General features: G+C 42.0%; 1 protein-coding gene across 5 annotated transcripts in view; it reads left to right on the forward strand.

Moving 5' to 3' along the window:
• LOC126175729 (calcium-independent phospholipase A2-gamma-like) overlaps positions 1–22,939 on the forward strand; it is a 78,782-nt gene that overhangs the window by 11,947 nt on the left and 43,896 nt on the right. For all 5 annotated transcript variants that reach the window (XM_049922675.1, XM_049922670.1, XM_049922672.1 and 2 more), the window contains exons 3-4: positions 14,235–14,372; positions 15,566–15,720. In XM_049922675.1, the coding sequence (XP_049778632.1) occupies positions 14,235–14,372; positions 15,566–15,720 (293 nt within the window). The remainder of the gene's footprint in view (positions 1–14,234; positions 14,373–15,565; positions 15,721–22,939) is intronic.

Genomic DNA, 22,939 nt, shown 5'->3' on the forward strand with positions numbered 1-22,939 from the left:
TTGTAACAATATGTCAGCCATTTAATTTTTAGTTCAGGACCTCCGTTTCTCTATAGCGTATTGTATATACTTTTCTCCGCGTCCGTCTTTTTAGCTGTTTTCTCTTCTGTTGTTTGGGATTAACGTGTAGTCATTTTTAACTCCTCTGTCTTCATGTTCTACAGTTCTGATGTGAGCGCATATGACCCTAGTTGTTTTTGTACACTAAAACAAACAAACAAACCCTAATGAAACCCGAAATTACAGTCCCTCAACTACATAAATTTGTCAGAAAAGTTTGTGATTTTTCCCTTCTACCATATTGCAGTAATTTATTCAGCTGCATTCTGTGATCTACACAGAAGCTACATAAGAGACATTTCCTTTTTTTTTTTTTTTTTTTTTTTTTTTTTTTTTTTTTTTTTTTTTTTTTTCAATTTTCTTGAAAAGACCAGAAGTGGTAATTAGCCTATAGTTGTTGACTTCCTTGTTGACTTCCTTTACTTCCCCTTTTGTATGAAAATGTGTAAGACTGTTTGGAAGAGAACTTCTTGAATGAATGGAAGTGTTGTGAAAGCAACTACCTACTCAGTTACTGCAGAGTGCGAAGGCTGTGACAGTCATAATATTGCATGACATACGTTAATTGTATAAAAAGTAGAATTTAATTCAGAGAAACAGTGAAATTAAAAGGAAACTGGCTGGATGGCCAATAGGCCTATTTAACTTTATCAACAGAATGACTTCCTCAGTGCCATCCAGCATGGATTTCAAAACTATCAATTGCATGAAACTAGACTTCACTTTTTCCACTTGACAATCTGACAATCATGGGTCAAGCAGTTGTATGGCGCAGTATTTCTTGACTTTCAAAGAGCATTTGACTCAGTTGCTACACCAAAATATATAAGGGGAAGTCAAATGAAAATGAGGATGGAAAAAAAGTACATTAACTGTTTTTTTTTTTCAAAAGTAATCACTATCACTGTTAAAACATTTATTCCATTGTGGGCCAAGACAGTCTGTTCCTTCATGAAAAGATGTTTGAGATTACCGACAGCATCATGATTTTGCCCAGGCAGGCAAATCTTCATCCCAACCAAGTCAATGGCCACAAATGTCTCTCTTCAATACACTAAAAATGTGGAAATCTCACAGGGAGAGATCAGGACTAGGTGGATGTGTAAGGGCTTCAGAGTGAAACTTCTTCAGCGTAATAGAAATGGCCTTGGTCCATCCACATTTTGACTGTGCTGCAGACGTTTCAGTTGGGAAGCCTTTATGCATCCCCCATACAGTTTTGAACTTTCTCCATGTGATTTCCATAGTTTTGGAGCCACGGGGAAAGACATTCATAGCTGTCAGTTCATTTTGAATGAAGTAGTGCCTGTGTACAATCGTATAGGCTACCGAAGTCATTTTTCCCTGAAGTCATTGACTATCTTGTCTCACAGTGGGGTAGACATATTAACATTTTTGGTGATTCGTTTTGAAATGATAAATAGTTAATTTAGTTTCTTTCCATCTGTCTTGTTTCCATTTGACTGCCTCGTAATATTAATGAAATTGCAACCATATGGGATGTTAAACAAAATTTGTATTTATATTAAGGATTTCTTGGTGGGAAGGACCCAGCATGTTATCTTAGGTGGAGAATCATGCACAGATGTATAAGTAACTTTAGGTTGCATGGAAGTGCCTTGGGATCATTGCTGTTCTTGTTATATGTAATGATTGTTCAGAACAATATTAATGGTAACATCAAACTTTTTGCATATTATTCAGTTATCTGTGTTGAAGTATCATGTGAAAGAACTGCACAAATATCCAGCAATAGAAACTCCAGGTTTGGATGTCTACAATGTAAGGAAAAAGATAGATTTCTACTTACATTAAGGATGAACATTGAGTTGCAGACAAGCACAGACTGGTCCGACCTGCCGGAGTTGGTAGTTACGTGTGCCTGAGGTATGCTTATTTGTGTGACTGAATAGTATGTGTTTCTTTGTCTCTTTCTGATGAAGGCTGTGGCCAGCCAAAAGCTAATGTGTAAGTGTCTTTTAATTGTGCCTGTCTGCTACTTAAAATGTCATCTTTATGGGTAGTAGCACACCATCTTTTTCTTGCATTGTTGCAAAAATATCCAGTCAGATCATGTTTCAAACTGGTGTGAGGCTTGGCAACTTGCTTTAAATGTTCACAGTGTAAAATTTTGCACTTCACAAAATGACAAAAAAAGTTGTATGCAGTGACTACAGTGTCAGTGAGTCATAGTTGTAATTGGTCAGCTCGTACAAATGCCTGGGTGTAACAGTTTCCAGTTTTCACTGGAGTACCTTACAGGTCCCTACTAGCTGCCATGCGACATTGCTTAGATTCAGCTACTTTTTCTGAAAGAATTATAGGCATCTGAGCAGCATAAAAATTAGGAAGTTAGTATTTTTGTTTTTCCATTTTTTTGATGTCCTATGGGGCAATATTTTGGAGTAACTGTTTGTATAGGCCATACACAAAAGAGAATAACTAAATTTATGTATGACGTTCCCACACAAATATTTTGAAGGCATTAGTTCAAACATTTAGGACTTTTTACAACCACATTTTATTTATTGGTTGATGTGCACACTTATTGTTGATGAAATTTATTTCCAACAATTGTTTGAGTTTGAGACAAACAAGTACCAAAAACATACTGTACTAGAAGGGAAAATGATCTGTATTGTTCTCTATTGCATCCTGTATGGTCAGTTCAAGGCAATAAAAGCTTGGCACACAGCACTAGCATTTCTAAATGCAAATTGAAGTTCACTGTGTGAAATAACTATTTCCACACGTAATGGCACAAAATGACATTGGCTAACATTTTGACAATAAAATACTATTTTTATCATATTAACTATTTGAAATTTGGTGGTAGTGCATTATAAAGTATAAGGATTATAGACAAAAGTATTCATAACTGTAAGTAAAACCATCAAGTCAGGAAAAAATGAATACCTTTTTATACTTTATTTTGTAGAAAAATATGGTTCACCATTACATTGAATGTCACATAAAGGGAAAGGGATAGTACTAGAAATTATTATATTGTTATTATTATTATTATTATTATTATTATTATTATTATTACATTTTTGCAAAATGGAAAACTATAATTTTTTCTTCTGGGCACATTCACACCTCTGAAAATTGATAAGTTCTTCCATCTGATGTTTCTGGACATTCATCAACAGCAAGTGCATAGGGATTGGCAACTGGGCAAACATCCTCTAATTTGGACCAATGAAATGATGACAAAAGTCTTGAAAGATGCATAAATTATCTGGTAACATCATGTTCCATTGTATTTACTTCAGTGATTATCAGAAAGTACTACAGAAGGTATTATTTTTGAGTCACATATGTTGATGAGATAAAATTTTCTTCTCTCACAAAGGACATCAATTTTTCCTTGAATTATATTTCCATATGAAGTCCTCATCACTAATAAGCCTCCTTGCTTTCAATTATTCTATATGACCTAATAGCTTAAATTTATGGAAATTTCTGGGTCTGGGAAGTGTCAGAAGTTCTGTGAAGCATTCTGCAAGGTAAGGATGTGTCTGGTCTGCAGGCTCTTCAGATGTAAAATGAAACTTGAGTTTGGTAATGTTAACATTATGAACTGAAAGAAATCTGTCTCGAGTAATATTTGATTTCCTGAGATTCTTTGTGTAGTGTTCATGACTTAGGGGAAGAACATGCTGTGATTGAAGTGCCCAGGTAGTGAAGGAATATTGTGTGTTATTAAGTCTAATGAACGGAATACAAGAACACAGTTTGTTGGGATATGCGTCACACTACTTGGTGCAGGCTGAAAAGTGAGTCACTGACAGTTGCACTGAAATGTTCATACACTGATGAGGTCCGTAAGGCCACAGGCAGCAGTGAGCGATAGGGTGTTCAAGGATGAATGAAGTTGATGAATGCTGTGGTGAGATACTGCTTGTTGGCGTGGTAGTGTGAACTCCAGTTGATGAGCTGCTAGGCACAGATGGCTTAAGCCTGTAGAGCAGTCAGGCGGTGACCTAAATACTTGACTGACAGAAGGAAACCAAGGGAGGCAAGTAACTCATGGAAGTGAGGTAATGCCACAGTGGAAGCGTCATTAGTGGAAGCAAGGCTGGCATCACACTATGCCATGGCAGCTATTGGACGTTTGGTTGAAAACGACTCAGTATGTGTCTGTTGATACAGACTGTTTTCATCTAATCCCCAAAGAAAGTATCATGTGCACACCGGAGCTGTGGCAACCTGCAACATACTGTATAAGGTTTATTTATTCCATGTGATCTGATGGTACACAGTGTGTTGCAGATGTCGGAAAATGTCATTTAACATTGTTAACATGTATTAATGTAAGCCTATAGTATTCTAATGTATTATATTGCTCAATGTTTTCAATTTAGCACAAACAGCAAGATTACTGTGCTAAGTATTCATTTACAGAGTAAAAACAGTGACACAACAAATATGACTTCACGGCTTTGCTAAATTTTATGTTGTCTTCGATGGACTTAATACTAGTGGGAAGATTGTTGAACAGTTGGAGGCCCATGTGGAAAACTCCCTTTTTACACAGTTGAGTATTTGTACGTATAACATGCAGGTTTGCGTTTTTCCTGGTGTTGTGTTCATGTATTTCATTATTTTTTTACGACTCTGGGGTCAGTTGGCACTATATGTTTTCTGAAGAATTTTAGAGTCTCAAGAACGTAGAGGCAGGGCAGTGTAAGGATTTCTAACTTTCTGAAGATGGGTTTGCAGGAGTCTCTGGGTTTGCTCCCATTAATAATCCTCAATGCTCTCTTCTGGATTCTGAATGTGCTCAGAGCAGTTGGAGCATTTCCCCAGAATATTACACCATATTTTAGGTGGGCTTGTATATAAGCGTAGTATGCACTGGTTAATGTTTTCAGGCTAGCACATGTTTTCAGTACACTCAATGCATAACAGCCAGTACAAATCCTGGCATTTACCTTTCCTGTATGTGTATTCCATTTCAGGTTATCTTGAACCCACAGACCTAGGAATTTGAAAACAGTGTCGGTATCTATTGACTGGTTATTTATAGTGACAGATGGCTGAGAGGAATTTGCATTTTGTGTTGTGTGGAAGTTCATGGTTGGTGGCTGTGGCGTATATGGTATCCAGAGGATTCAGCAGCCTTTCCCCCTGTAAGGGAGAGATTGCAGAACCATCTCAGAGATGACCTGGCATCCGAAGGGCGAAGGCACTCCTTTGTAGGTTTTCCTGGCAAAATAACTTTTGATACTCTTCTTGGGTTTGCAGTCATGTCAGTACTATAATTTGAGAGCCCAACTGGCCACTGTTTTGAGGTGAGATGCTGCTTTTGCTGAATGGCATTGCACTGATGCCATGCTGGAGCCTATGCCCCTTTAAAGGCCAGCAAAGACTATTTCGTACACGTGCCAAGTGCAGTGAGTGCTGCCCCCACTGCAAAGAGCAAGAGCAGTGCTGGCAGTGGTGATGTTGATTAAATCAAAGACTGTCATGTTTTAATGCATATCAACACAAGGTTCGACAACTTGCTCAAATGATTGCCCTCGTCCCTATTAATAAGATTATCAGCTAACCTAATTTCGGTTCATTTTGTGAGAACAGAGTCCTGGTAATGGGAAATGGTAGCAGCCCCCTGTGTCTTATTATTATTATTATTATTATTATTATTATTATTGCATGTCTCTCAGCTAAGCAATGTCCTGCCACCACAGACCTTTCAGATTGTTGTAAGCTAGCATGGCGGCTATGTTCTGCACACTTGTCCTCAGCAGTATGAATAGTCTGACCAGTGAATGCTTTATCACAGCAGAATGGAATCATAAACACCAGTCTTCCTTAGTCACAGAATTTTTAATATAACCCAATTGAATTCTAATCTTGGCTGCCAGACAGAACCCCATCTTGATGTTAAAACTTCTTAAAATGCTCCCTGTTTTGAATGATATGCTCTCAGCATGTTTGTAGGGAAGCGACTGACATAGGTTCATTTTGATGTACTTACGGTGATGGTTTGAACTCCAAAGCATGAGTGGTATGCATCTCAGAGGATACATTCTTTATAAATATAGACTTAAGTATTCAGGTAAGCTTCTTTTATCAAATATGGTATACATTGTTTGCATCAGCATTGTAATTACTCCTCTGCATTGATATGGTGGGTAACAGTTTGTCACATCTTGGATACCAGTCAGTATGCATAGACGTCCGCCGCTCGTGGTCTCGCGGTAGCGTTCTCGCTTCCCGAGCACGGGGTCCTGGGTTCGATTCCCGGCGGGGTCAGGGATTTTCACCTGCCTCGAGATGACTGGGTGTTTGTGTTGTCCTCATCATTTCATCATCATCCCGGAAAGTGGCGAAATTGGATTGAGCAAAGATTGGGTAATTGTACGGGCGCTGATAACCACGCAGTTGAGCGCCCCACAAACCAAACATCATCAGTATGCATAGATTTGTGGTGAATACAATGCCCCAGATTACTGTTTTGTTTGTAGACAAGAACTTCCACAAATGGGAGCATCCAATTAAGCTCCATTTCCATTGTAGACTTATTAGTAGGATTGAAGGGAATTAAAATGTTCCAATAATAGTTATGGATGGCAGCTCCATGTGGTCATATTAAAATGATTTTGTCATTGTATCTCCAGAAACATGATGGTTTTAAGACTGCTGTCCTCAATGCTCTATCCTCAAAGTCCTCCATAAATTGACTAGCAACTATGGGAGATAAGAGGCTACCCATAGCTGCTCCATCAGTTTGTTGATATACTTGTCATTTAATTCCGAATGTTTCGGTCCACTGTTGGCAACCTGACCCACCTAGAAGTGGCTATTCAGCAGGCTTTCCTCAGTCAGCATCACTGTGTTGGCATATTCTTTGATATTAGTAAGGCTTACGATACTACTTGGAGACACAGTATTCTCGCACAACTGCATAAATGGGGCTTTTGTGGCTACCTCCCCATTTTCATTCGGTCTTTCCAGTCTCAGTGGTTTTTTCGGACCCGAGTTGGTCACACACTGTCTGATTGATTTGAGGAGGAGAATGATGTTCCCCAGGGCAGTGTTTTAAGTGTTACCCTCTTTGCCATAGCCATCAACAGTATAACATCTACGGAAAGGAGTCCAGTACAGTGCTCCTTATTTGTGGATGACTTGGCTGTTTTATGTTCCTCATCCAGTGTTGCAACAGTGAGCTGACAGTTGCAACTAACAGTGCAGCCGTTAGAGGAGTGGGCTGCAAAAGACAAGTTTTCAGTTTTCTGCCAATAAGTGTGTGTGTGTGTGTGTGTGTGTGTGTGTGTGTGTGTGTGTGTGTGTGTGTGTGTGTGTGTGTGTGTTCATTTTAATCATTCTCGTCATACTTTTAATTTGCCTGTCTTGCACATAGGGGACACTGTCCTACATTTTAGAGACAGTGCGGTTTGTGGGCTTCTTTTTTGTCTCCAGATTGTCATGGTTGCCACACCTGCGAGACTTGAAAGCCAGAACCCTGAAGGCACTGAACATCCTCAAGTGCCTTAGCCACATATCTTGGGGAGCAGACAGGGCGCGTCTTCTTCAGTTTTATCAGGCTTTCGTGAATTCGCAGCTGTACTACGGGTGCACGGTGTATGGGTCAGCGAGGCACTCTTATTTGCGGATCCTTGACGCTGTCCACCATGCCGGGATTTGACTGGCCACAGGCGCTTATCAGACTAGTCCCATACCCAGCCTCTGTGCTGAAGTGGGAGAACTGCCACTTACTATCCGGTGTCAGCTCCTGTTGGTGCAGCAGGCTTGTAAGTTTCTTGCAGATTCAATTCACCCGCTCACCATATTTTTGCTCGTCCGCTTCTGGAGCTCCTTTTTTCCAACCATCCACAAGCCACGATGCCGTTAGGGATCTGTGTGCAACATGTGCTGGAGTCCTTTGGTGTGGAGCCCGTACAGCCCCATATCCAGGGTTTTAACTGACTGCCACCCTTGTAACTAGAGAGGCCCAGAGTGATTTTAGATTTGGTGCATTACAAGAGAGATTGCACTCCTGCCACCGTTTTTAATGCAACATTTTCTGCCATTTTATCCGAGCACCAAGACTATGTAGCTGTTTTTACAGATGCGTCAAAACAGGAAGTTTCTGTTGGTTGCTCTGTTGTTTTTCCAGATCATGTCCTCAAGGTCAGACTGCCTCAAGTATTCACTGTCTTTGATGCAGAATTGTCTACGATCTTGCAGGCACTGGAGCAGATGAGACGCTCTTCCCATCCTAAATTTCTTGTCTGTTCCAATTCACTAAGTGCCCTTCACTCATTGCAACATTTGTATCCAGCAGATAAAATTGTTCAGAACATCCAGGACGCCCTCCTCCATCTACAGCTTTTGGGGAAGGAGGTGGTTTTCTGCTGGGTTTCAGGGCATGTCGGCATTGTTGGGAACAAAAGGGCAGATCTTGCAGCCAACGAGGCCTGTCTCGGTCTGCAAGTATTTCAGTGTGCCATCCCCCTGCACGCACTCACCTCACTATTGAGCTCATGAGTCATACATTGGTGGGAGGATGAGTGGTTGGAAATGACTGACAATAAGCTCCATTTAGTCAAGCCCACAATGCGAGTGTGGTACTTCTTTCCAGCCCCATAGACAGATTGAGGTTCTCACTCGTCTTTGGATAGGCCACAGTCCAATGACGCATGGCTTCCTGCTCCGGCGAGAAGACCCTCCAATGTGTGGTACTTGTGGCGTCCAGGTCACTGCGTATCACGTTTTATTGGACTGCATTTTATTTTCTGACCAGCAGGCCATGGCTGACTTGCTGGCAGATATGCCATCTCTTTTAGGAAATGCTCAAACAAATGTGGTTAAAGTTTTAAAGTTCTGTGACTTGTCCAATATTTTTACCAAGATTTTAGGGAGAGTGTCTTAATTTGTTCACAGGAAGACTGGCTCGCCCATATTTTACATAAGTGGCCAGCCAGTGACAATTTCTTGTGGCATCCTTGACGCTCCTTTCTCGTTTTCCTCACATTTTATTTTCTTATACAGCATTGTGCATCTTTTCTCATTTTCTTTGTGTGTATGCTTCCATTTTACTAAATTTGTCGACATTCGTTTCTTTTAATGTGTGTCAGAGCACTGATGACCTCGATGTTGAGCAGCCGTAAGCCCAAACACACACACACACACACACACACACACACACACACACACACACACACACAGGGTAGTGCAGTGGCGACATAAGGGTCCTAGGCACTGGGGAGTGTCTCAATCATATAGTCAGTTGGCGGTGGACCAGAGGCGGTGTTGGCTGGTGGTGTGTCAGACACAACATTGGCGCTGGCGTCGGTCAGTGGCACATCAGGAACAGCGGAGGGGACCTTGTTGGCCTGCATTGTATTCGGTGTAGTGTTGATGGTGCTGTGTCTGGGACTGGTGGCAGGTGGTGGCAACTCCACCTCGATGGTTCTGTTCTCACTGGCTGGAGGGGGCTCTAGGATGTAGGCCTGTCTATGGGGGGGGGGGGGGCAGTTGTTGTGACCCCATTCAGGCAAATGGAGAATGTCTTGTCTCCATGTTGCAACACCAAGTGCGGGCCCAAATACTGAGGGCAGAGTGGTTGCTGGTAAGCTTCCAGCCAAAGCATGATGTGTGTGCATGCTGTGATGTCATGGTGGGTGAAGGCTCACTATGATGGTGCGGAGGTGTTGGTTGCAGCTGGGCCATGAAGCCCTGGAGCTGCTGCACAAAACCTGGGATGGTACTGTCAGGTGGGAGCAGGATCGCTTCCAAAAAATCACCAGGAATGGCGAGGGACTGTCCTTGTACCAGCCCGGTAGCAGAAGTTCCCAGGCCGGTTTTGTGTGCAATCCGCAGGCCTAGGCGTACTGTGTGCAGGCCAGTGGACCATTCAGAAGACTAATTTGTGACGGCTGCTTTAAGTGTACCGTGGAACTGCTCCACAGTGCTGTTAGCTGCATGGTGGTAGCTGGTGGTATGGTGGAAACTGGAGCCTCAGGTAGCTGTTTGAGTGGAAGAGGGCTAAGGTGAATGGGCATCCACAGTCTTTAGTTATGACGCGTGGGCAATCAAAATGGGACACCTAGTTTCAAACAAAGGCTGCAGCCACAGTTTCAGCTGAAATGTCGGATATATGAACGTGCGTGAACCAGTGGGGGGGGGGGGGGGGGAGGGGGGGGGGCAGGTGGACGCAAGGGAGTGAACACAGTGTCTTACATTTGTGCACTGTCATGTGACACAGGCCCAGGCCCAGTTTCTGCAGTCACATTGGATGCCCGGCAAGACAAAGCATTGTTTCATGAGAGTGGCAGAAGTGTGGATGCCTGGGTGTGTGAGGCCGTTGACAATGTCAAATACTGGTTTTTGGGAGGCAGGAGGGAAGAAAGAGTGGGGGAGATCGTTGGAACTGTCAGACTGTGAAGGATCCATAAGGACGTCACACCAGATGTTACGATCAGAGCTGGGTACGGATTTTAGCTGGAAGTTGAGGCCCAAGTCTGCATTTTGAAGGGTGTGGGCTAGTTCTGGGCCCCCGTCTTTGAGCAGTGGCCAGCTAATTGTAGTGTAAGGGTTGGGTGATGACACAAGAGCGGCTAAGGCAATCTGCTGCAATGTTACTATGTAGCCTAAATTGTCAAGTGGCAGTGGGCAGTGGTCTGTGAAGATCGTAAAGACACATACTCGACTGAAGATCGGAAATAGCAGATGGCTTTGTGGACTGTGAGCAGCTCGCTGTCATATATGGTTTAGCGGCGCTGTGAGTTGGGTAGCTTGGACGAAAACAAGGTGATCGATTGCCAGACATTGTCCATGTATTGTTGCAGGATGGCCCCAATAGCTGTCTGGCTCACATCTGCCACTAGTGTGAGGGGGCCATTAGGGTGGGTGGGGGACAACAGAGAGCCGCATTGGTGAGGTCCTGCTTTGTTTTTCTAAAGCCCTTGATCATGACCTGGGGCCAGCTGACCAGCTTGTTGCCTTTGTTTTATCGCCATGGAGTGCTGTGATAAGGGACTCTTGGCTGGCAGCAGTGTCCTTAAGATGGCAGCAGAAAAAGTTGACCGTGGCCATGAATCTTCTGAGGCCTTTGAATGTAATAGGGTGTGGAAGGTATGCTACTGCTTGTACTGTCTCGAGGAGGGAGTGGGAAACGGCAGCAGAGACTAAGTGCCTGAGGCATTTGACCTCGCTCACCCAGAAAACACATTTTCCCATGTTGAGGAAAAAATTTCGTGTAGGTGTTGGATGTTCAATAGGATCTCTGGAGTAGATGATATCATCTATGTAGGTAAAACACCTTGGTGCTCCCTGGAGGATGTTGTCTAAAATTCGCTATGTTTCTGCAGCATTGTAGACGCCGAATGTTGCGGACACTGAATGTGATGAATACACTCTTGAACAGATTGAAACGTGTGATTATGGCTGTTTTCTCAATGTCCGCTGAGGCAGCTGAGATTTGTGTGTAGTAGGGTTTACCACAACTAAAGACAGTAGCTCCCAAGATAGCAGTGTTGTAGATGCAGAGGAGTTGGACTGGATAGTGGTCAGCGATGGTTTGAGTGTTGAGTTTATGGTAATCACTTTTCTTGGGGGTGCGGTGAATAGCTGAAGAGCAGGGCATGCGGGGGCACCGTGTATGTGGAGGGGAGCAGGGAGAGGTGCAGGAGGGGAGCAGTGGTGCGTGTTAAGGGAGGGCATGCATGGAGGGGTGTGGGGGGAGGGGGGAGGTGATGCATGTGGAAGGATAGTGTGTATGGAGGGGTGGAGGAGGTGTGCAGAAGGCAAGGGGCGGGTGGGGATGCGAGCTGGATGCATCCGGCCGACCTAATGGGAACTGATTTCATGACCACGTGGGGTGTGCTAATCAGAATAATAAAAAAGAAAAGCCAGTGTTTTGATAGTGAGACTCAGCACTTTGGTTTAGAGGAGGTCGCCAGTGAATGTATGATTTAAGTTCCTTCCTGTACTTGTAAGGGGCTATGTGCCTAAAAGGTGTGCTGATTAAGGAAGATGACAACAAATACTGGGATATTTTGGAAGAGCCTTAAGGGCTGGTTCCGAGGTATTATTTGTAAAGATAATGACTACAGTAAAATTCAGTGAATTAATACCACTTAATTAAGGAAGGCCCTTGCTCGGGTTGAAGTCTCTGGACAGGGCAGACCTTGAGTGGCTTACAGCCTTTGTTCAGCCTTATCTGTCAGGAAAACCCACTTCAATGGCATGCTTGGTGGCAAAGGGTATGCCAAAACAGCCGGACGTGTACTAGCAATAAACCCACTTGGTACTCCTGGCCCGCACTGCACTTTGCTGTGCTATTTACACTCCACTCCACACAATATTTCAATTGTTGATACTGGGAGGACAAACCAGGCATCCGGCATCAGTAGTCAGTAGAAGTACCTCGAGGGGAGCAGCTTGGGAAGGTAGGGCAGAAAAATGCAGTGGCATTTCTCTTGTCAAAGGAATCATGACAGAACACTGACAATGAATGCGTAGTAAGAATTATGCTGTTCACACATACCACAACGAAATGCACCAGGCGATGATGCGAGCCAAGTGATGTGGCGTGAGCGGGCCGCCGAGAGCACAGCTGGAGGGCGTTGCATCATCAGAGCAGAATAAGGGACTGATCGAGCAGCGGTTCAGTGTGCATGGTGTCTGGAAAGTGTGTCCATCATATTATTTGTCATCCTTTCTTGTTATGTTGATAGTTTTGCTTGCTTAACAATTGATTTTCTGTGGAGTCTGTAAACATCCTGGAAAAGTTGCAACTGACTGAAATTTCACATCATTTTGTGAGGTGTACTGTAATTGCTCAATTTATAGAGTATGTACTGGCTGTGGAAAGTAGAAATAAAGTTTTCATTTCAATTTGTGACACTGTGTTTATCTACTACAGAGGTTTTAGGACAAGAATGTATTGCATTTAATATAAACGAAAAAGTTTTTGTGGAACAAGAAATGAAATGTTGATCATAACAAAATAGCTGCACAAGCGAGTTGTTTCAGACAGTGTGTGTGTTCATAAAACCTATTTGACAACTAAATATATGGAAGACAACATACCATACAGAAAGAGAATGGGAAAATACAGAAAAGTCAAAGTGAATGGCTAACAGTAGAAAGAGGAAAAATAATAAAACAACAACAGAGGATGAAAAGGGTGTTGTTGTGACAGAGGCTGTGTTCTTTAGTAAGTTATCCCAGCTGCCATGGTCCTCCTTGCAAAGTTTTTTTTTTTGTGTTGATATTGCAAAAGGAGACTGAATATTTGCTATCAGGCAGACAATTTATGTGCGGATATGTTTGTCTTTCTACCTGTTTTATGCAGATTCCTATGTTCTAACTTTTTCTTTCTTTTATCTTTACCAGTATTTTCCTTTGTGCAATTCTTTTATTTCATAGTTCCCCATTTTCAAAATGAAAGGATACTGGCCCCACCTCCATTAGGGATAAACATTAAAGAAGTTGTATAATTGCTCATTTGTCTTTGCCTTAGAGTTTCTCATAATTTTTACTACAGCTTTTTCTTTAAATTATTATATTCCTTCGTTTTTTCTGTCCTTCATGTATCTAGTTTGTTTTGTTTGATACAGTTTGTTGGTTAAATGGCAGGCTGTAAGTTTGTGTCATATATTTGCCTGTACCATTGGCATAAATAACTGCCCAATCATTAAGTAAAATGTGAACACTCCCTCCCCCCTGCCCCCCTGTCCGTGTGACATAGTAAAGGGGTTCAGATGAGAAAAAAAAGAAGATATACATATATACAAATACTATGAGAAAAGCTGTTGTTTTTCCATTTGTATAATTTAAATACCCTTTCCTATTACAACGGTTATATGTTTTAATGTTCCATGAATGAATGTTACTGGATGGGTGAAATGACTTACAGAAATCCTTGTTGAATATACACTACTCATACACACATACATAATTATTGGAGTTTCTGGATTTAAAAATATTTAGTGATTTTTCCATCACTTTATTACTTTCTACCTCCTCAGTGTTCACCATATTCCGTGTAACTTTGTAAACAGGCGCCCGTCATTCCAAGCTTATGAACTCTTAAGTATCTGTCTAGTAATTTATTATTATTGTATCTTATATTCTTTTCTGTCCGTATCTGTGGGACATTTTGCTTCCGATTTTCGAAAATCATTTGCTTCAACCAGAATTTCAAATTCTGTTTGCAGCCTAGCCTGAGATCTAGAACAAAACATGTGATTGCATCAATAAGCGCAGCCGAAAGTGAGCTATCGAGACATAAACGACTCGAAGATTTGACAAACCATTTAAATCAGTACCCAGAGGCCAAGCATCTTGTTATAAAGGTAATTCTCTCTCTCTCTGTTCTTTTTTTCTAATTTGTGAATTTTTGTACTTCAGCACAGAAGGCTTTACAAATTCATGAGGACTACATTTTATAAAACATCGTGCTGAATTTGACACCATTTATAACTTCTTGTAAATCAATCATGCGGCTTAGTGTTGTTAATATAAGTTGATGTATAATATTATTACATGCCTAAAAATACTCAAGAGCATAGTGTTCACCTAAGACTGTTGAAAATTCACCTTCAATAATGTAGTCTATGATCGTGTGAAGTTGTTTATAAGTCTACTCCTTCACTAACATTTGTCAAGAGTTAGTATAGCCAGTCTTCAGGATGGCTTTATAGATTACAGGTTTGTATACTCTCCATTTTAGTGAAAATAATAAAGTCCACATTCACACAAAGGATGGGGGGAATCAAGTTACATGTAGATTGTTAAGTTCTGACTCAAAAAGTGAATAACACTAATTGGAAAAGATAAAGTCAGTGAGGATTCAGTTCAGGAATGTTGTCAGCTATTTGTTAGAGAACAAGTAATTTATGGATTGTCTAGAAAAATATTGAACAATGGAAAATCCAGGATGGAATGCAACTATATAGTGGAGATGCTGAGTCGCAGATAGGCACAACAGAAAAGACTGTCAAACAAAGGCTTTGGCCAAATGCGCCTTCATCAGAATTACACACACACACACACACACCTGTTTTCATAACACTGTCTAGAATAGTATTGCATTTATAGATGATCTAGGCTGTAAATTTTCAGCATAACCAAAAGGTTGGTTTGAACACTGCAGTTTTTCATTAGGCAAGGTCCTATTGGAGTTAGTGTGCTCTTTCTATCCCTTGACTTTTAAACTGATGTACCCAGCCAGTTACAGGGGGACCTACAGTTTAATGTGAACTATGTACCACAGTGTGATTCGACACAAGTCACACATACAAATCTTTGCCAGAGATAAAGTATTAAGTAGTAGGAAAAATATACAGTGACCGACAAAAGATTAAACCCAAAACCTGTGCATTTGCAGACTAGACCTCTGATTAACAACCAGTCTGCCCTTCATCTGCTTAATACTTGGAAATGTAGCACTTCCAAAGAAATCATATAACAGTAATGTTGTATAAACAGCAAACTTCATTAACTGTCTTCTATTTGTATGACATCTAATAAAACATATTTTACTTAGGAAGGAGGTATTGGAACCCTGTTACGTCTTCGTGCACAAACTAGAGATGAAAATACGCTTGCTACAGTTCGTGAAGCTCTTTCAATTTTGGGCTATGTCGATCCACCACCTGGTCGAGGAATCAGGATTTTATCAATTGACGGTGGAGGTATAAGGTAATGTTTTCACACATTTGCTATATATTTCTTGTACTTTTGTCACTAAGAGAAGGATATTTATGAAGTTCGGGGTGATTTATATATAAAGAATCAAATTTCTGGGACTGGAGCCGCAGAAATAGGATGTTTGTGTCATTAGTGACTTTCATCTGTTAGTGTGTGACAACTATAGTGTGTTCTGAAAGTTCTTGTAGAGTTGAAGGAATTCATGTGAAGTTGTTTTATGCTGCCCACACTTCACTGTAATTATGTATTTTGTATAGCAAAATAGCAGCAAACATGGAACTATGTCTTAGTTTATATTGTTTCATAACAAGTATGACACCGTCCCTGTGTATAGAACTGGCAAGTCACTTGTGGTAAGAACTTTATCTGCCATTTGCATTTTTGTGTGCGTTCCCTTCTCTTGAAACAGAAACAGTTTTCAATTTATTTTTGTGTACGCAGTGCTCAACATCTACTAAATATTTTGAAGTGGAACACCTGACGACTAGCGAGTTGCAATATAACTTCTCCATTCTCTGGTTGAGTGTAATTGAGACATACTGGCCAACTGTGGCAAGCCATTGCCACCATGTGCCATGAATCGTTCAACATTTGTATGTATACATCTATTATAGTTGGTACAGTTTATGAAATTTGTAAATTTTATCATAAATAGGTTTGTCTTGAAGGGGGGGGGGGGGGGGGGAGCAAACTGAAATGTGTGTGTAAACTGCAGTACACGTACACTGTATACACTGTCTACATGCTGCAGTTTGTTGTCCTGGAGTATAGACTAGATGGGGGAAACATTTCAAGGTCACCCCTTGAACATTTACCATATCAACGGTCAGTTTGTGATCAGGTGCATCATGCTATTGGATGAGCTCTTTCATGATAATTAATGTTCATAGTTTCTGCTTCATTCTGTCAGTTTTGCATTATAAGAGCCACTAACTATGTTGACATTTTAGAAATAGTCAGCAAGGTGATACACTATGAGTTTCAAAAAATTTTCACCGTCACATTTGCTCCATTGCCTCTCCTGACTCACTGTTTTACAGAAATTTTGTTTCAGAGTTATAATGATGGATCCACGTCACGTAATACTAAAAACACTGCTGATTTTGCTTCAGTTGTTTCAAACAAATTTTTAGTATATCATTCCTTGAGTGCATTTTATCTAGAGTTATCAGACATGATGCCTATCTTGCACTCAGCTTCTCTGGCACTAAACTACATGCAGAATATTATGTACCGGGTGATCAAAAAGTCAGTATAAATTTGAAAACTTAATGCTTGGAATGACATGGTGTTTTATTAGAACCAAACAAAAAACAAAGTTCCCAAAATGTCCGACAGATGGCGCTGGACAGCAAAATGTCAGTGACTGCGCATGTATAAAAGGAGCGGTAATGCAAGAGAGAATCAGATGCGCCAGCAGTTGCAGCATGTTGACGTTGCCTGAAAAGACGCTTTTAGTGAAGCTGTATTATCAGAATGGAGAATGTGCTAGTTCAGCGTTACAATCCTATCGCCATAGGAAGGGTATTGGAACAGGTAAATGTCCGTTGACAAATGCAGCTGTGGCGAGAATGATTTCAAAGTTCGAAGCCACGGGTTGTTTCGACGATAGACCCCATAGTGCCCGACCGAGCACAAGGCTGCTGAGACAGTTCATGAAGAAATGGAGACTGTAGTGGGTTCGTGTATGCGCGGGGAAGTCAGCGCTCGTGCAGTCGCACGTCGCACCAGCATTCCATACACTACTGTTTGGTTGGCACTTAGGCGTACCCTCCGATGCTATCCGTTCAAAATCCATCGGCATCATGAACTGTTACCTGGCGATTTAGTGAAGCAGAGGGCATTTGCGGTGTGGGCGTTTCAAAAGATGGCGGAAGAAGATGATTTGTTAAGTAACGTGTTGTGGACCGACGAAGCTCATTTACGCTCCGAGGGTCTGTCAACTCGCACAACTGCAGAATTTGGGCTACCGAAAATCCTAGAACGGTCATGGAAACTCCATTGCACGATGAGAAAGTCACGGTATGAGTTGGATTTACCACATCTGCCGTTATCAGGCCTTTTTTCTTAAAGGAAATGCGTGATTCTGGTTTTGTAAGTGCTACCGTGACGGGTGAGAGGTACGCCAATATGTTATAGAATCGCATCATCCCCAGCCTGGCTGATAAACACCTGCTGGAACGTACAATGTTCATGCAGGATGGCGCTCCACCCCATATTGCTAGATATGTAAAAGATCTCTTGCGTGTGTCATTTGGTGATGATCGTGTGCTCAGCCGCCACTTTCGTCATGCTTGGCCTCCCATGTCCCCGGACTTCAATCCGTGCGATTATTGACTTTGGGATTACCTGAAGTCACAAGTGTATCGTGATCGGCCGACATCTCTAGGGATGCTGAAAGACAACATCCGACGGCAGTGCCTCTCCATAACTCAAGACATGCTTTACAGTGCTGTTCACAACATTATTCCTCGACTACAGCTATTGTTGAGGAATGATGGTGGACCTATTGAGCATTTACTGTAAACATCATCATCTTTGCTTTGTCTTACTTTGTTATGCTAATTATTGCTATTCTGATCAGATGAAGTGCCATCTGTCAGACATTTTTTTGTGCTTTTGTATTTTAGTGGTTCTAATAAAACCCCATGTCATTCCAAGCATGTGTGTCAATTTGTACCTCTCTGTCTACATTATTCCGTGATTTATTCAGTTTTCAAATTTATACTGACTTCTTGATCACCCAGTATTTGTTTGTATCAGATGTCCATCATCTCAACAATCTTATGGACAGAGTTGGGTAAAAGTTATTCGAATGATGAGTAACAAAGACAGATAAAAATTATTGTACATGAATTCAGATAAAAATATTTATTTGAAATACACTCCTGGAAATTGAAATAAGAACACCGTGAATTCATTGTCCCAGGAAGGGGAAACTTTATTGACACATTCCTGGGGTCAGATACATCACATGATCACACTGACAGAACCACAGGCACATAGACACAGGCAACAGAGCATGCACAATGTCGGCACTAGTACAGTGTATATCCACCTTTCGCAGCAATGCAGGCTGCTATTCTCCCATGGAGACGATCGTAGAGATGCTGGATGTAGTCCTGTGGAACGGCTTGCCATGCCATTTCCACCTGGCGCCTCAGTTGGACCAGCGTTCGTGCTGGACGTGCAGACCACGTGAGACGACGCTTCATCCAGTCCCAAACATGCTCAATGGGGGACAGATCCGGAGATCTTGCTGGCCAGGGTAGTTGCCTTACGCCTTCTAGAGCACGTTGGGTGGCACGGGATACATGCGGACGTGCATTGTCCTGTTGGAACAGCAAGTTCCCTTGCCGGTCTAGGAATGGTAGAACGATGGGTTCGATGACGGTTTGGATGTACCATGCACTATTCAGTGTCCCCTCGACGATCACCAGTGGTGTACGGCCAGTGTAGGAGATCGCTCCCCACACCATGATGCCGGGTGTTGGCCCTGTGTGCCTCGGTCGTATGCAGTCCTGATTGTGGTGCTCACCTGCACGGCACCAAACACGCATACAACCATCATTGGCACCAAGGCAGAAGCGACTCTCATCGCTGAAGACGACATGTCTCCATTCGTCCCTCCATTCACGCCTGTTGCGACACCACTGGAGGCGGGCTGCACGATGTTGGGGCGTGAGCGGAAGACGGCCTAACTGTGTGCGGGACCGTAGCCCAGCTTCATGGGGACGGTTGCGAATGGTCCTCGCCGATACCCCAGGAGCAACAGTGTCCCTAATTTGCTGGGAAGTGGCGGTGCGGTCCCCTACGGCACTGCGTAGGATCCTACGGTCTTGGCGTGCATCCGTGCATTGCTGCGGTCCGGTCCCAGGTCAACGGGCACGTGAACCTTCCACCGACCACTGGCGACAACATCGATGTACTGTGGAGACCTCACGCCCCACGTGTTGAGCAATTCGGCGGTACGTCCACCCGGCCTCCCGCATGCCCACTATACGCCCTCGCTCAAAGTCCGTCAACTGCACATACAGTTCACGTCCACGCTGTCACGGCATGCTACCAGTGTTAAAGACTGCGATGGAGCTCCGTATGCCACGGCAAACTGGCTGACACTGACGGCGGCGGTGCACAAATGCTGCGCAGCTAGCGCCATTCGACGGCCAACACCGCGGTTCCTGGTGTGTCCGCTGTGCCGTGCGTGTGATCATTGCTTGTACAGCCCTCTCGCAGTGTCCGGAGCAAGTATGGTGGGTCTGACACACCGGTGTCAATGTGTTCTTTTTTCCATTTCCAGGAGTGTATTATTCATTTCTGATAATAAAAACATTTGTTGGCCATCTATAAACAAAATACATTAAGAGTAATAAACGAATTTGAAATTCAATGGCTTTTATTGCTCCAATTTTTGGTAATTTATATAATAATCTACCTCTTGTCGCTTTTAAATTAGTTTTCAGATTAACTTGCTCCCCCACCCCCTCACCCCAGCCGTATTGGCAGAAAGTTTATTTGATTTTGGAATACTTTTGATTTAGGCATGTAGAAAAATACATTCTTCACATACAAAAGAGGTAGCCTTTATTTCAGCATAAAGATATAAGACTTTAAATTTTATAATCTTATTTGGTAAAAATTTTTGGTGAATGACTTTGTAGTGACTCCATATCAGCTTCACATCCCAAATCCCACACAGAATCGAAAAATTCATTTTCTTTTCCTGTCAGAACCTAATTTGAAAAGCTTCACCTGAGTTCTTTGAGATTTCTTTGGCTGTTATGTGTCTGTAGCTTATTTTAAAACTCCCCTTGATAATGGACAGTGATATAAGTGAACTATTGGCTTTGAAATTATGGATAAGTTTCTGCTGAAACCATTTGGTGTAGAAAGGCAAAAAAAAGTCTACAAATCATCAGTTGACTCTTTCTTAATAGAAAGTTGCCTGTGTGCTGCAGTATGTAGTCAGATTCAGTGTCTCTTATGTAATTTATCAGTCACAAAGCCTTACGTAATTACACAGATTTTTGTCGATTCAAGAAACTATTAAGGCTTGCAGCACAGAGCTTACTCTGAGTCAGTCCTTACATAATTTTAACTATCTTGGATGAGTTTGGACACCCAATAGTATTCCACAAATTGTGACGTTTTCGTGTAGGTTTACAATCAACTTTGGCTAATACTGTTTTAGGAGACGTTAAATTTAAAGCATGTTGGTGGTAGTAACTAGCAAATACTGAGTCCTTACTTTGTTTCCTCATTTTATATCACTACAAATACAAGATAATTGTGTAATTGTATCAATGAGACAACCATATTTGGTAGTGTTAGCAATCTTCGTGCAATTGAGGTAGGTATTGTAGATCAGAGTTTGTTGGCGCGTTCTCATCTTTACCTACCTAGCAGGAGCGGGAGAGATGAAAGCATTGCCAAGAGCAGTGTCAGTTGAATTGGGTTGCACCGGTAGTGTGAACTGTTTAGTCACCGTGAAGGATTGTTACATTATGTTTGTTATGCTGTAAAGCAAATAAAGCTGTGCCTGACCCAAAGGTTGGTTTGAACAATGCAGTGCTTTATTTGGCATGTTATGTTGGAGTTGGTGTGACATTGCTTTCCTGAAAGCTCAGAACTGACTTACCCAGCCGGTTACGGGGGGAACCTATAAAGGAACATTTTCCCTATTGTTAGAGGGGAAAGAAGTGGTATGTGACAGAAAAAAATCCCGAAACCAACGGGGGGTGGGATTGAACCCAGGCCATTAATTTAGTAGCCAAGAAATTATCCACTAAGCTACCAGTGTACACTTCCTTACAAAGCCTTAATAAAGCATCAAACAGAAACTACACTGAACTTCAGGAACAAAAGCTGGTTATATGTGACCCAGTTCTTTTCAAGTTAAGGAAGAAAATGTGGTGGTATTCTACTTTATTTCATCTACATCTACATTTATACTCCGCAAGCCACCCAACGGTGTGTGGCGGAGGGCACTTTACGTGCCACTGTCATTACCTCCCTTTTCTGTTCCAGTCGCGTATGGTTCGCGGGAAGAATGACTGTCTGAAAGCCTCCATGCGCGCCCGAATCTCTCTAATTTTACATTCGTGATCTCCTCGGGAGGTATAAGTAGGGGGAAGCAATATATTCTATACCTCATCCAGAAACGCACCCTCTCGAAACCTGGCGAGCAAGCTACACCGCGATGCAGAGCACCTCTCTTGCAGAGTCTGCCAATTGAGTTTGCTAAACATCTCCGTAGCGCTATCACGGTTACCAAATAACCCTGTGACGAAACGCGCCGCTCTTCTTTGGATCTTCTCTATCTCCTCAGTCAACCCGATCTGGTACGGATCCCACACTGATGAGCAATACTCAAGTATAGGTTGAATGAGTGTTTAGTAAGCCACCTCCTTTGTTGATGGACTACATTTTCTAAGGACTCTCCCAATGAATCTCAACCTGGTACCCGCCTTACCAACAATTAATTTTATATGATCATTCCACTTCAAATCATTCCGCACGCATACTCCCAGATATTTTACAGAAGTAACTGCTACCAGTGTTTGTTCCGCTATCATATAATCATACAATAAAGAATCCTTCTTTCTATATATCCGCAATACATTACATTTGTCTATGTTAAGGGTCAGTTGCCACTCCCTGCACCTAGTGCCTGTCGGCTGCAGATCTTCCTGCATTTCACTTTAATTTTCTAATGCTGCAACTTCTCTGTGTACTACAGCATCATCCGCAAAAAGCCGCATGGAACTTCCGACACTATCTACTAGTTACGTTATGAACAATAAATAACAAATAATTATTTGTAGTCACAGAGATAGAAAAACCTTTTTTGCCAACAATTTATTTATGGATAAAATTTCTTGAATAGTGTATTTATTGGAATCCTTTTGTAGACAGAAATCTATATGAATTATGCCCGTCTCTGTTTAAGTACTTCATGTGGTCTGCCACTACACTATGAATTTTATCAAAACTCAGTCAAGAGCCAAAACTTGCAAAATTTGTATTTCAGTTGTCTAATAATGAATGGTCTTAAGTACCTGCACAGCATCGCAATTTCCTTCAGCTGAGTTTTTAAGTGGAGTGCATACCATATTTCTTAAATGAGGTAGTGTTATTAATGTAATATACTCCTTGTTAGCTATTTAAATGAAATGAGACACCCTAATCACATAAGACAGTACCCAACAAA

Source organism: Schistocerca cancellata, chromosome 3 (assembly GCF_023864275.1).
Source record: "Schistocerca cancellata isolate TAMUIC-IGC-003103 chromosome 3, iqSchCanc2.1, whole genome shotgun sequence".
NCBI lineage: Eukaryota > Metazoa > Arthropoda > Insecta > Orthoptera > Acrididae > Schistocerca > Schistocerca cancellata.